Source organism: Gorilla gorilla, chromosome 3 (genome assembly GCF_029281585.2).
Source record: "Gorilla gorilla gorilla isolate KB3781 chromosome 3, NHGRI_mGorGor1-v2.1_pri, whole genome shotgun sequence".
Lineage (NCBI taxonomy): Eukaryota > Metazoa > Chordata > Mammalia > Primates > Hominidae > Gorilla > Gorilla gorilla.
In genome coordinates, this window is record NC_073227.2 from 15745171 (window position 1) to 15760407 (window position 15237).

At 43.5% G+C, this 15237-nt stretch overlaps 1 protein-coding gene across 2 annotated transcripts in view; it reads left to right on the forward strand.

Moving 5' to 3' along the window:
• Positions 1–15237, forward strand: part of EVC2 (EvC ciliary complex subunit 2) — a 146901-nt gene that overhangs the window by 38627 nt on the left and 93037 nt on the right. For both annotated transcript variants that reach the window (XM_004038385.4, XM_004038384.5), the window contains exons 8-9: positions 4368–4502; positions 6779–6918. In XM_004038385.4, coding sequence (XP_004038433.4) covers positions 4368–4502; positions 6779–6918 — 275 coding nt within the window. The remainder of the gene's footprint in view (positions 1–4367; positions 4503–6778; positions 6919–15237) is intronic.

Sequence of the window (15237 nt, forward strand, 5' to 3'; positions counted from 1 at the left end):
ATAAATGAAGAAAATGAGGGTCATGAGTGGGCTTGCCCCATGGAGGTAGGCTGTACCTAGGTTTGCTTGTCACTTGGTGTCAGAAAGCAGGAATTGTAAGAGAAGGGGGTGAAAGGTGATGGGATCTGCAGAACTGGCCCTGGTTTTTCCCTCTTCCTAGGTCCAGGCTTCCATTCCCACAACTGTGTTGCTACTTTAAGCATTGATCTAGACCCTGCTCCACTAAACTGCCCACAGTACCTCTACTCTTCAGTTTCTCTTGGCAATGCCCTTGTGGCCAAAGGAAAGTAAGATCTCAAGATGTGGATTTAGAAGGTGGAAGTGGAAAGGGGAAGAGATTTGAGGTAGCCTGACTCAGCTGTCCACTTCCACTTCATGAAGCAGGAGGGAGGGAGGCAGGGAGACAGAAGGGGAGAAGGAACATATGAGAGAGTTCTTTTCCTGGCTTTTACGGTAGAGTAATGCTGCCCATATGTAATGTCAGTCATATAACTAACTTGTACCATGGTGTGGGAGATTAGGACTAAAAACATTTTAGAAAAACATACAGCCCCCTGGACAGTAAGTAGTGTCCAGCTCTAGTGGGACAAACGTAGACATTGGAGTCCAGCAGAGCTAATTCTGATTTAGCTGTGGACTTCAATTAATTTTTTAATCTCTTTGCATCTCCATTTGTCTATCAGTAGAACAGGGATGATACATGTTCCACAGGATTACAGAAGATTGAATGAAATAAAGCATTGTGTTAGTGTCCTCAGGCTGCCATAACAAATCTCCACAAGCTTGGTACCTTAAAACAACAATTTAATTTTCTCACAGTTCTGCAGGCTGGAAGTCTGAAATTAAGGTGTAGGCAGGCAGGGGCACGCTGTTTATAAAGACCCTGGAGAAGCATCTTCCTTTGCCTCTTCTTAGCTTCTGGTGGCTCCAGAAATCCTTAGCATTCCTTGAAATCCTTGGCTTATAGCTGCATCACTCAGTATCTGCCTCCATCTTCACATGGCCATCTTTTCTGTGTGTGTCTACAAATCTCCCTCTCCTCATGAAGACACGATCATTGGATTTAGGACTCACTGTGACCCAGTATGACCTCATCTTAACTTGACTACATCTGCAAAGACAATTTCTAAATAAAGTCACATTCATAGGTATTGGGGTTAGGACTTCAACATGTCTTTTTGGAGGGCACAACTCAACTCAACTCACTACATTTACCTAGCCCAGAGATTGGCGTTTTGTTGGTGATCAAAATTGTTAATCCCCTTTACCTCTCATTCCCTCTTCTCGAAGATGAAAAAACAAGTTGTTGCCTTCTTTGAAGATAAAGGGGATTAACAATCTTGAAAACAGATTGCTGATCTTTTGCTACTGTTTTCTTTTACAGACAGATTTTTTTTAGTTTCCTTTCCATCAATATTTTGACATAACCTCCAAGCAATGCTATTTATGTTTATTCAGCTTATCGATTTTTTTCTTGTCTAGTAGGCACACAATTAGGGCTCAGGGAGCAGAGGGAGATGTCCAGAACAAATGGAGTACTTGGATTTCGTTTTAGTGTTAATCAAAATTCAAGATTTAGGATCAAGAGGATGTTAGAGCAAGAAAATAGAATTGGTTCTCTGACAGTCTCTGATAACAGCCTTTGTGGACAGAGGCTGATTTATCAAAGATGAGTTATAAGTGGCATCACACTTTGATTCAGGTTTCAATAAGCATTTGAACTGAAGCTCCTGTTTTTGACCTAACTTAGCTTTGACAGTCTAGAAGGTCAGGGTGGCCTCATTGGTCTGTCAGAAAAAATGTAGCCTTGACTACAATCTGCATTGTGGCTGCAAGAAGGAGGAATAGGCTAGTTGTCTTCTAGCTCCTAAATAATACATTCGGTATCCCATGGTCTGAAGCCATTTTGAATTAAACTAATTGTCACAGGTTGGCTTTTCTGGAGACAGATGCTGATGCAGAGTTTGGGGTATAATATGCTTTCCATTGTGCAGAGAAGAGTTAGCATATCAAACCGAAGGCTGCTTTCCTTAGAAAAGCTTGCTTTCAAGATTGATCCTGGGCTGGTGTCTGGAAACTTGGATTTCAGGATTCCCATCTTCTTAAAACTGCTAAGAGTGGCTCCCTGTGCCTGAACTGTTTTTTACATGTAGTATAGTTTATGCTGATTACCTGCTGTTTTTCTTGGATTATGAAATTTTGGTACATGCCAGGCACAGGGTGCCTATGTGATCATCCTCGAATAAAAACCCTGGACACTGAGTCCTTAATGAGCTTCCCTAGTAGAATACATTTCACACGAGTTGTCACAACCCCTCTCGGGGGAATTAAGCACATCTTTTGTGACTCCGCTGGAGTCTGGAAGCATGTGCCTGGTTTTCCTTGGGCTTTACTCCATTCTTCCCTTTTCTGACTTTGCTTTGTATCTTTTTGCTGTAATAAACCATACCTGTGAGTGGGATTGTATGCAGGTGGCCTTGGGGACCCTTGGTACAATCAGTGCCCCCCTATGAAAGGAAAAAGAAAGGAGCAGGATTGAAAACAGGAAGAAGTTGAGTTGTGATTTGGGTTGACAAACCCTCAGCAGTCTGGGTGATTTTCATCTATCAAATTTGCCTTACTTTTTTTTATAATCATCATCATCATAGTAGTAATAATAGTTATTATTATCTCTTATTACACAAATAATACATACTCATTGTAGAAATATTAGAAAACAAGCATAAAGAAGGTAAAAAACCTCATCAAGAAATTACATTCAAATAAAATTCTGGAGGATTTTCATTATAATTTACACATGCATATGTATATATGCACATTATTTTTATTTTAGTGAAATGGAGATTATACTGTGTGTATTTCTTTGCAAAGTTACATTACTATATAAGTCTTTTTATATATTATTAGAAATGTATTCAAATATCTTCTTTTAAATGTTAAGATATTCAGAGCTATAGGGAAAAGGGGGAAATCTTAAAAAGCACCCAGAAAACAAAAACAGATTCTTCTAAAAGGTCATCAGGCACACTTCTGTCAGAAGACAGTAGAATGGCACCATCAACATTTTGAGGGAAAGTTATTTTAGCCATGAATTATGTAGCCAGCCATACTATCAATCAAACTGAGAACTAAGTGACAGCATTGCCAGATGTGAGAAAAGAGCATCTTCTCTAAACAAACTTACTTGAGAATAAATAGATACTTAGGATACCTCATCAAAATAAAAAAGAATTATCCAAGAAAAAGGAAGAAATGGGATCCAAGAAACAGTTTTTCTTCAATGAGTAATGCTGTGACAATATAGAAGGCGGTGGAGAAAAAGAAAAAGCTCCCTATGATACCAGAAAACCTAGAAAGTAGCCAGGTCTGATTAAATCAGAAAGGCAGAGAACTCTGGGAATGATGACTTTAAGAAAAAGTAAATTTGACTCTCTGTAACAGATAGTATTATTAAGAACATGGGTGTATGCTAGGAAGAAAAAAGATAGGCCATGAAAAACTTCAGGAAAAACAAAAAGTCACACAAGGAAGTGCTAATTCACACTGAAGCAAACTAAAAATGTAGCCTGATTTGGAATAATTGATAAAGTGTGAGAAAAGGGACTGAATTAGGAACACACTCCTTTGAGGAGCAGATATTTAGTGTCACAGGATTGGATCCAATTACTTTACTCTGCAGTGAGCAAATTTTGCCTAATCATAATAATATTGTCTTTTAAAATTTGTAGTTGCTGGGATTAACCTATAAACAATAATCAGGATTGAATTCTGGTTGCAGAACAAAATATGTATGCTATAAACCTAAAAAATGCTGGAAGGCAGAAGCAGGGAAGGAGGGGTGGGGGTAAATGTGGCCCACTAATCTCACCAGTCAGAAGACAAGAGATTTTCTCTAAATATAATACCGTAAAAATTGGGGTTTAATTATTTAATCTAAAGTTATAGAGGGTAGCGGGATGGTGAGGGTGCCATGGGTTCTTCCTCTGGCCTCTGCAAAATTCTACCTGTGATTCTCAGAAAATGTCACGGATCCCTAGTGCTTCCTTTGGATTATCGTGTTTTTGATTTGGGAACTTAACATTCTTGAGTGTCTGTGATGTGCTAGGCTTGCGGCTGGATGGTGCTATTGTGTGCAAATCACCATGCCTCAGGTCTTTGACAGGCTTGTCATGCACTGAGGAAATTCAGGCTCAGAGAGGACCAGCGAGGGCCTCCAGGCAGCCAGCTGGTAGCTGGCAGAGCGGGACTCAAATGCAAGCGAGTCCCCTGGTCCCTGCTTGGTCTGCTCTGACACTCAATCATCTATGTGGCCTGGGAGACATGCGGTCTGACCACACATGAATCCTGCTCTCCTCTTGTCTCCACAGGTTCTGCCACACCACGGCCTCCACACAGCAGGGTTCTTCATTGCCTTCCTCCTCTCCCTTGTGCTGACCTGGGCTGCCCTCTTCCTCATGGTTCGCTATCAGTGTCTGAAGGGAAACATGCTCACCAGACATCGGGTGAGTCTTCCCTGAGGGTGGTTTGGAAGGTGGTGAATGTGAGGTTGAAGTTCATCCCCCAGTTCTGTGGGTCTCAGCCCTGGATCCCCATCAGCATTGCTGAGGGAGCTGTGCACAAAAACCCATGCCCAGGGCCCACCTCCAAAACTGATGTTTGTCCTGGGATGCATCCCCATCATTCTTTTTTTTTCTTAAGAGCCAGGGTCTTGCTGTGCTGCCCAGGGTGAGTCCAGTGGCGATTCATAGGCACAATCACAGAACACTACAACTTGGAACTCCTGGGCTTAAGCAATCCTCCTGCTTCAGCCTTCCAGGTAGCTGGGACTGCAGCTATACACCAACATGCCTGGTTTAGTCATTTTTAAAACTTCTAACAAGCAACCAGGTGGGAGAACCACTGCAGCCATTACCCCATACAAAGCCCATCACCCACACGCAGCCTGTCACCCACATGCATCCCATTACCCCACGGGCATCCCATCACCCACATGCATCCCGTCAGCCACACGCATCCCGTCACCCCACATGCATCCTGTCACCTACACGCGCCCCATCACCCACACACACCCCATCACCCACACGCAGCCCGTCACCCACATGCACCCCATCACCCACACGTACCCCATCACCCACACACACAGCCCATTACCTGAGACTAGAATTCCCATTCAAGTAGCTTATGTGGGATGGGAAGTGATCCCAGGACAAAAGGGGAGGGGGTGGGAAGTGAGGCAGAAAGGGAAGGTGTCTGGTAAAGGGTGTGTTTCATCAGGGACCTGGGCCCTGATGGGCTTAGTCCTGCCCTGGGGCTTAGTCCTGCCCAGGGGCTCTGGAGGCTGGAAATTCCACCCCAGCCTGGGTGAGGAGCCTGTTGTTCATTTTGTCCCTGCTTCTTGGAGGAGAGGATTGTCATTTCAAAATGAGGTCAGCCCACAGTCTCCTTGGCCGGCAAAAGTGAGAAGAAAAATGTCCCATCTAATCAGACCTTGTACTGATTCTCCCAAAGCTGTTATCAATCGGAAGAACTAAACGCACCCTGCTGCTTTGATGTCGGAGCAGGATTCATTTTCCAGAGATTAAGGCAGATCATGAGAACTGCACAGAGGAAAGCAAGAGTATGAATTTGATTTAAGGCCTGAAGACCCTTGCAGTACTTTTTTCCTGGCATCACAGAATGAACTCTTCTCACATTTTTCTTTATTTTTTTGCCAGCATAGTGGTGGTCAGTGGTCTGCACTAAAACAGAAGGCAGCCTTCAGAGTTGGATTGGGGTCAAAAATCAACCAGGCTCTTTTGAGCTGTGTGACCTTCAATAACGTTATTTCACTTCTGTGAGCCTCAGTTTTCCTATTTGTAAAGTGGGGGCACCAACACTGTGTTGTTGTAACAGCTTCATGATAACACAAAGAAAGCACTGAAAATAATATCTGGCACAGGGACAAGAATTGTTAAAGGTTAGCTATAGCTATGCATTTTTGCAGAGTTAATGATATTGGAGACAAAACAGATATCTCTTATCCAGTCAGAGGGTTGGGCTTATTTATCTCTAATGTCACTTCCAGCTGACAATCCTATATTCTTCCTTTCTTTATTTATTTTTTTGAGACAGAGTCTCACTCTGTCGCCCAGGCTGGAGTGCAGTGGCGCAATCTCGGCCCACTGCAGCTTCCGTCTCCTGGGTTCAAGTGGTTCTCCTGCCTTAGCCTCCTGAGTAGCTGGGATTACAGGTGCCTGCCACCACGCCTGGCTAATTTTTGTATTTTTAGTAGAGACAGGGTTTCACCGTGTTGGCCAGGCTGGTGTCAAACTCCTAACCTCAAGTGATCCATCCACCTCAGCCTCCCAAAGTGCTGGGATTACAGGCATGAGCCACCACGCCCCGCTCAATCCTATATTCCGATTAGAAACTAGCCAGATCTCTGATGTCAAGGTCCATCATACCTGTTGTGAGGTTTCCTCTACCTGATAATGATAAAGATGATGATAGTGAAATAGTTTATAGGTCTTACAGGTTGAAAAGTTCTTTCTGTCCATTGTTCCACTTTACCCACACAACATCCTCTTGCAGGGCTAGTAGAATTATGATCCCATTTCTTTGCAGAGAAAACGGAGACTCAGGGACATTCGCAAAAGCTTGTCTGGGTTTACTGTGGTCACAGTGGTGGGGCTGATTGGGTGCTCAGACTGCAGACCCCTGGCCTTCCCTCCTGGCTTTCTCAGCACATGGAATTCACAAGAAGGCCCAATCAATTATTATTTCTGCAATTCTCCTGAAGGTTTGGCAGTATGAGAGCAAGCTGGAACCCTTGCCGTTCACCTCAGCTGATGGCGTGAATGAGGACCTTTCCCTTAACGACCAAATGATAGACATTCTGTCTTCTGAGGACCCTGGGAGCATGCTTCAAGCCTTAGAAGAGTAAGAATTCTAAATCCCATTATACTTACACACATGTGATGAATGTTTTAACGACAGTGACATAAGGACAAACGCTGAGTATATTTCATTCATTCAGTTAATCATTCGTCACTCTGTAGTCATAATTCAACAACTGCTATGCACTGAATGTTTGGCATCTAGGAAAAGAGGTGTAGAAGACATACTTCCTGCTCTAAGGAAGTCTGATCTACTAGGAAAGACTGAAACATAAACAGAAGTGACCGCAGAGTTGGGTGACCACCATGCTAATGGGAAGGTCAGGGCTGGCAGAGCACAGAAGAGGAAGTAATTACTTCTGAGAAAGTCACAGAAATGCTTCCTGGAGGAGGTGGCATTGAACTAATTATTTCAATAATTATTGAATAATTATTTTAATAATTATATTTAATATTATATTACATTTATATTTAATATCAATATAAATATAATTAATATATTTATTTTAATATAATTAATATAAATATATTTAAATATAATTAAAATAAATAAGATTAATATAAATATATATTATATTTAATGTTAATATATTTAATATTATATTTAATAATAATTATTATTATTGAATAGTTTATTCAATAAACTATTGAACTAATAAAAATTTTTAAATTTATTTTTAACTTTTAAGTTTAGGGATATGCGTGGAGGTTTGTTATATAGGTAAACTCGTGTCACAGGGGGTTTGTTGTACAGATTATTTCATCATCCAGGTATTAAGTCTAGTACTCATTAGTTAAGAGGGAGAGAATCTGAATTGATTCTGAAAGCTTATGAAGAAGCTTTCCAAGTTGATAAAGCGTGGAAATGATTTTCAGACAGAGGAAAGAAAGGGCAGATGTAAGGACGTGAAAGGAGCAAGGTGCGTTTGGTGAGATGTCAGTAGCCAAGTGTGGCTGATGTGCAGATTGGGGTATTGAGTATAGAAAATAAAGAAGAGGCAGCAGGGGAGAGAGGCCAGACCAGGTGATGTGAGTGTGTACTGAACTGAATTCAGTTCTTCTTATGTAGTTAATGAATATTAACATCATACTCCCTATGTGCAATAGCAAATAGTGCCAGACACTGTTTAAGAACTTTACAGAACTAACTTGTATAATCCTCTTAACAAGCCCATGAAGTAGGTATTGCTCTCTGTAACATCTTATGGATGAGAACTTGAGAGAGGTTAAGTAACTTGCCCAAGGGCATATACTAGTAAATGATAGGGTCGGGTTTTAAACTCAGGTCATCTGCTCCATGGTCCAGGCTCTTAATCATTGCCCAAGATTTCTCCTGGATGGACACATGGGTCACAGTCTAATAGGTAACCTTAACTAGATGAGGTTCATCAGCATGGCCTAGTTGTTCCTTCTTTCCTTTCATCAGATATTTAAGATGACTTCTTTATGTTTTCTTTAATTTTCCGTTTTTTTGGCCAAAAATCTCAATCTTATTTTTTTATTTACGCTCAAACAAAATTATTTTGAAGTCTCTGACTGAAGACGTTATTATCTGTACCCTCGTTCTGTGTCTGTTATCTAGAGTACCACTCAGTTTTTGATCATATTTTCTTGTCTCGTATCTCTGTGTATTTTTGATTATGTGATAGACATTGTATAGGAAGCTGAGAAGACAATCTGAGGACGAGGGTGATGTTATCTTCTTCTAAGTGGCTAGCAACATAATTATGGATTATATTAATCCAATCAGAGATTGAGATCATTCAAAGCTGGGCTTCATTTCTCCCAGATCAAATTCTTATTTGGTTATATCTGATGATTTTTATTTTAACATTCTTTGCTTTCTTGGTAGACTGCTGATGATTAATAATGGGGCCAAATGTGAACCCTTCAAATTGGATTCCATTTACAGGAAACTTTTTTTATTCTAGATTAAAGATGTGTGGCTTTCTGCCCACTCACTACCCACTGGAGGGTAATTTGTGTGAATTTGGAATCAGCAAGATGACAATAAACTGTAATGCCTTATGTTTTCAGATAAAATACCTTATGTTTATGTCACATTTAGAAATGTGCACACCCCTTATTTAATTTGGTGCTCATGTCACACCCCTTATTTAATTTGGTACTGCTTTTTGGTATGGCATCTTATTTTCAGTGTTTGATAGTTGAAGCAGCTGAGGCTCAGCTAGGCTGAGAGGTTTACCCACAGTGATACATCTGGTGAGTGAAGAATGGGACTTGAGCTTCCTCACTATTTAGGCTCAGGCACATTTATATTTTACAGACATTCTCTGAGCCTAGTTTTCTCATCTCTCAAATGGGGAACCCGTAACCTAGAGCCTTTTGATACTGTCATGTGTAATGATGTGAAAGAGACTTGTGATGGGGATGCATCCTTATGGTGATAGCTGCCTGTGAGCCCTGGTCAGATTAGCAGACCCTAAAGAGAAGTGGTCAGGGTGATTAGCCCTTCCTTGAGTCTTTCTCAAGAGAATTGAAAGCATACTGAAAATGGGAGACCTGGGAAGCAAAACTGAGCAGCTTCCTGATCCTGTCTCCCTGGGTCCAGGAAATGGTGTCCTGTGACACAAAGAGGTGGATCCTAGGTAGAACCAGAAACAGCTCTGCCTCATCCTTTTCAGGAGCAACTGCTTACTGGCCTGAGAGAAGAGCTCTGCTAGGTCTGACTCATGCCACTTTGTGAGCTCAATGACTGTTCGCAGAAGAAAGGGACTCTCCTCTTTTTTGAATGGGTGCTCCTTCCTCACGGAGTGCCTGGTGAAGAGCCAGGCCTGGAGCCTCGTAAGTGCAGGGCTGACCTTGCACCAAGAGGGGAGTCAGGGCTTGTTAATCCATTTCTGGGTGCCAGAGTTGTATGGCTTGGTTAATTAAGCCTTGTGCAGCCATCCAGATGCCATTCTTCATTTTCACTTAATTCCCTAATCAGAATGGCAAGGATTACAAATTAAAATTTGCCACCTTGTCTGAAGTAGTAGGGAGAAATGGACGAGCAATGGGAGACGAAGTTATTGGCAGAGGTTCATAAATGTCACTTATTATATTAAGTGATGTGAGCAGCTAATTATCAAATGATTTCAGAGCTTAAAGTCTGTTTTCTTACAAAACATGAAAATGAAAAGTAGAGTGAAATGATTTGGATCATGCAATCAGCACCTGGATATTTAATTTGCAAGTATGTGGTACTCTATAACCTTCCAACTAAAGTAATTAGTACTTTAAAAGAGGAAAGTATTAATCCTCCTGTTTTTGTTTTTTATTCAAAAAGTGATGGGGCATAAGAAGCCGAGTCTTTCTTTATCCCTACATTATATGAAATTATAAGCAGCTGCTGCAGTTTGCCAGTCCTGATGCTTGAGTACAATAGGAATGTTGAAGTTTATAATGATTTTGTTCTTGCACCTCTGGAATTATATATTCATTTCTCTTGGGAGCTTGTCTTATTTTGCCTGAAGAGTGTTTAGCATTGATTATCAAGCATGCACGGAGAGTGTTCAGCTTGTGAGCTAAATTCATTCCTCTCTTCCTCTCCCCCAGCTTCCCATCCTCCCTCCCGTCCCAACATTCAATATTTATTGAACTCCAATTCAGTTTCAGGCATTGTGGTTGGACACTAGTTTTAAGAACCCAGTCTTTTTTTTTTTTTTTTCAATTATAGCATTGCCAATTACTTTTAATCTTTCCATCTTGCTCTGTGGTCCTGCTTAGATGCTCCCAGAAAGAAAATGTCACTCAGAATGGCAGGAGCTTAGTATGCGTGGAAATCTGTGATACACTCCTCACTAAAAATAGCATTTTTCTCTGGCAAATCAGTTATCCCATTTGTAATTCTAACATGAAGCTTAGCTGGGATTCGAAATATGCCATTAGGTGACTTGATTGCCCCCTCATTTCAAGCCCCATGAGAGCTGTAACTTTGCTCTATCCTGCCAAGTTATTTTTGACAAGGAGCATTTCCGAGGTGTGCGTGGTGGTTTATCTTTTACATTGCTTATTCATAGGCTGTCTCTTACAGAGAGGATTTGAGGAAGGAATATTTCCTTTGATTTTTATCAGGCTCCTTGACTGTGGTTATAATGGAGGTGGACTCAGTCTCAGCACACGCTGGGACCAGGAGGAGGGAGGAACTGGGCAGGAGTGGCTGATCCTGGAAGCTTCTAGGGGCATGGAGTGCCGAGCATGTTTTAGCTCCAGCCTTACTCTGGGCCTGACCACTGCCACACACCTCTCGCCTGCGATCTTATTTAATTCTCACAACTCTCTCGTTTTAGACCAGGAAGCTGGGGTTCAGAAAGGTTTATTGGTTTTTCCCTAAGGTCATACAGGTAGTAATGGATTTCGCTTAGGCCTGAGTGTTTTCAATCTTTTCTTCTATTGACCGAACAGCTTTTTAAAAAGACCGAGCTTAGATTTTTTCAGAGTCAAAGAACATAAGACAAAAAAAGAAGTTCAGATCTGTGTCTGTTTCCTCTATTATTAGAATGAGCTTAGGACTCTTTCTGGATGCTACCAACATTGCCTCTAAACTGTCTCGAAATTGTGTTTGTACAAAGTAAGTATTCCATGAGTATTTGTCGAATTGAGGTTTTTAAATATGTGTGTTTAGTAGTTTTTTATGTGCCAACCATATGGTATATTTTTACAACTACTACTCTTTTTGTTCTTTGTAAACACTTTAGAGAAATGATTTTGTTCCTCATCTCTAAAACTTGAAGCCCAGGGAAGTTAAACAACTCATCCAAGGTTCTTTGTTCACTTGTTCTTTGATTGGGTTGCCGGTTCATGCATGCAGTACTTTTTAAAAAGTAATTAATGGATTGATGAATCCAACAGATTCTTGCTGAGGGCTCCTTCTGCATCAAGCACTGTGGTAGATCCAAGACTCTTGTTTGCCGGACACTAGCAAGTAAGAGTCTTGGTTTTTGTCCTTATAGAGCGTACACAAGCAAACACAACCCTGTGCACTGGTAACTCTTTGATTCTACACTATGATCAGAGCTATGAAGGGGCAAGGGGCTCTGTTAAAGAATCTTGGAGAGGATGCTTCTAATGGAGGCTTGTTAAGCTGAGAGCTGGCGATGAGCGTTTTGGAGTGGGCAGCAAGCACAGGAGGTGGGAAGGGATGTGGACATTTGAGGACCCAAAAGAGGACCAGGTCAGGGTGGGAGGTGTAGAGGGCACAGAGATTGAAGAGTCATCAGAGCCAGTGAGGGGCCTTCCCTACAGCAGCACTGCCTCCATTCTTTATCCTGAAATTCTAATTTTCTTCACAACACTCAAGGCTGCCGGAAACTACTTTTTTTTTTTTTCTTTTTCAAATTAATGTTGTTGTATGTATTTCATCTTACCCACCTGAGCAGTAAGTTCTGTGAGTGCAGGGACCTTCTGTCTTGCCTGCTGATTCATCGCCAGTGCCTCCAACAGTGCCTGGCACAGTAGGTGCCTCTACACAATGGTGTTCTTGGTGGAAAGTCACCTGCAGAGAAAATTTGAGGCTATAAGGTACATGATAGCAAAGATTAGGATGAGGTGCAGCATTACTCAAACCAGAAGACAACACAGCATGTTTCCAGATGTGATGTGGCTCTTCAGGCTACCCAGCTTCCTCCAAGGATGTCCTGTGGCTGAGACACTCTTGCAGGGAGATTCTGTTTGATGGAAGGACTGGAGAGGAGTTGGGCCATCATCTGTCATGGTAGGAAGGACGGCAGAGTCTGTGTAGATGCAGCAGATATGTGGCTTGGGGAGGGAACATGGGATGAACCTGTCAGATGCTTCTCAATGAAGTTCAAGGTGAGGACAGCAGGGGAGGAAAAGGTGGGAATGCAAAAAGTGTGAAGCAGTCCTGACCACAGGGAAGTGGCTTACTAGAGAAACCCGGACTTGCTGAGCAGCATGGAGTGCTCGTGTGAGGCTGGTGGGCCTCCCTGCCTAGACGAGGTGCCTTCCCCTGCAGTGGTCTCAGTGGTCTGGATGGAGGCATGGAGGCCACTGGCGGGCAGGGCATAGAGCCCAGTGGTTAAAACCCAGGCCTGACTACTAGAGTTGAGTCCCAGTTCTGCCACTTACTGTGTTGGTGACTCCACTTGCCTTACCTATACAATGGGATGCAGTGCTGACTTAATCCTGGTACCAGGACCAGAGCTGGCCTGGAGAGCTTTTCCAGGTGAGAGGGAGAGGGATAGGGACTTAGCTGTATTAGTATCCTGTGGCTGTTGTAACAAATTACCGTAACCTTGGTGGTTTCATGCAACACAAACTCACCGTGTCACTGTTCTGGAGGCCAGAGTCCCAAATCAGTTTCTCTGGGCTGAAATCAAGGTATCAGCAGGGCCATGCTCCCTTCAAAGGCTCTGGGAGGATTGTTCCTGTCTCTTCCAGCTTCTGGGGCTTCCAAGGCTGCAGCACTTCTTGGCTTGTGGCCAACTTACTTCCGTCTCTGCCTGCACGTGACCTCCCCTTCTCCTGTGTGTGTGAAATCTCCCTCTGCTCTCTCTTAGGAGGCCACTTGGGACTGGGTTTAGGGCTCACTGGATAATCCAGCATAGTCTCCTCGTGTCAAGATCCTTCACTTAATTATATCTGCAAAGGCCCTTTTCCCTTCAAAGGTCACATTTCCAGGTTCCAGGAATTAGGGCTGGAAATCTTTGGGTGGAAGTGATCACAACATCTCAAGAGGATGAGGAAGGAAGTGGAGACTTGAGGGACCTCGAGAAGAAGTGAAAGGAGGGGGTCAGTGAGTTAGAGGACTCGATGGGGTGTGTCAGAGAATGGTTTATGGAATGTTCCTGAGGAGCTGAGGGATCTTCTTAGACACTGGCATGCTGGGAACGCTTACCTCTCCATCAGCAATGGTTGGTCCAGGGCTCAAACCCAGGTCTTCTGACTCCAAGGCCAGGACATCCTCTGGTGCTTCCTGGCTGTTTGTGGACCATTTGGTGGAGATTCTTAGGTCATGCAAGAGGAGACTCACAAAGAGGGAAGAGCCTAAGGTCTGAGTGGAAGCAGCTCTTTTCTGAGACTACAGTGCAGCTCGCCTACCTCCCCAACTTCCCTCAGGAATAGGGATAGACGCGGTTCCTTGCACATGGCAGATGCTCATGAAATAGTTCTGGAATTGAACCATCTCACTTCATGACCTGTTGTGAGATATTCCACTGGAGATCCTTGTGGGGTGGTGGTCAGTTTTACGAGGCCCATAAATAATGCCCCTCTATTTCCCTTCCAAGTTCTAAGCTATTTTGAAACTGTCCTCCCTCCCTCCTTCCCTCTCTTCTTCCCTCCCTCCCTTCCTTCCTTCTCTTCCTTCCATTTTTTTTTTACATGTGGATTAAGTATTTGGTCCATGCCAGGGGCTGTGTGTGTGTGCTCTGCCTCTGAGGCTCTCAGCACTGTCTGTGATGCGCGAGTTGTGTCTGTTTCCCATATCAAACCCTGTCCCTTGGGTGGTGCAGGCCTGGCGGTACCAGGTGAACCTCAACCAGCATGTCTGGGCTGGGTCTAAAGGGCCATTAAGACTTGTCAGAATGTGCGTGGGTCATTTCCAGCAGAGAGAACTTGTGCCAGAGGAGCGACTGCAGGAGGCTGGACACACGGGTGTTGGCGGGGAAGAGGCCTTAGTCTCTGAAAGAGGGTCCTCATGGACCCTTGAATCCCTCCTCACTCCAGCCCCATGATACAGATAACCTGTGTCTAGGCCCCTCTACCTTTCTGGAAGGATCAGTATCAGAGTTCACCTGGAGCACCAGATGGCTGGCAGGAGCAAAGGTCAGCTAAGGTGGACAGCAGCCCTGTCCTCAAACCTGATCCTTGCTTCTGGATTTCCTGAGAGGTGGCAGGTTCCTGCGCAGCACCCGACATGACGGGGTTCTTAATGAGGTTTGTAAAGGGGTCACTGGAGAGCAGAGCAGAGGGAATGCCTGCTGGGTTCCCACAGCAACTCTCTCTGTCATCTTCCAGCAAGGTGAGGATTTCTTGAGGAGTTCTGTCTGACAAACACCTTCTGTTCTCTTGGCAAGTGTTGACTGTGCTCTCCTTCAGCGCTAGGCACGATGTAGGCTGGGTGCTAGGGAGGAAGCCAAGAAAAGCAGGGAGCCTCTCAATACCCACTGTCTGCAGGAAGAGAGGACTCCTGCCGAGAAGCATGGTGCAGGGTACAGCGCAAGGTGAAACCAGCATTGCAGTGGCAGCTTCCACCCGACCTGTGACACTCAACATGTTTCTCACTCTGTTCCCAACTGCTCGTTCTGCTTAGTTATGGCCATAGGGGCCCGACTCAACAACAGAGTGGTCTCTTTCAGCGGCCTGGAAGTGTGTCCTTACACCCCAGGACGTGGATTAA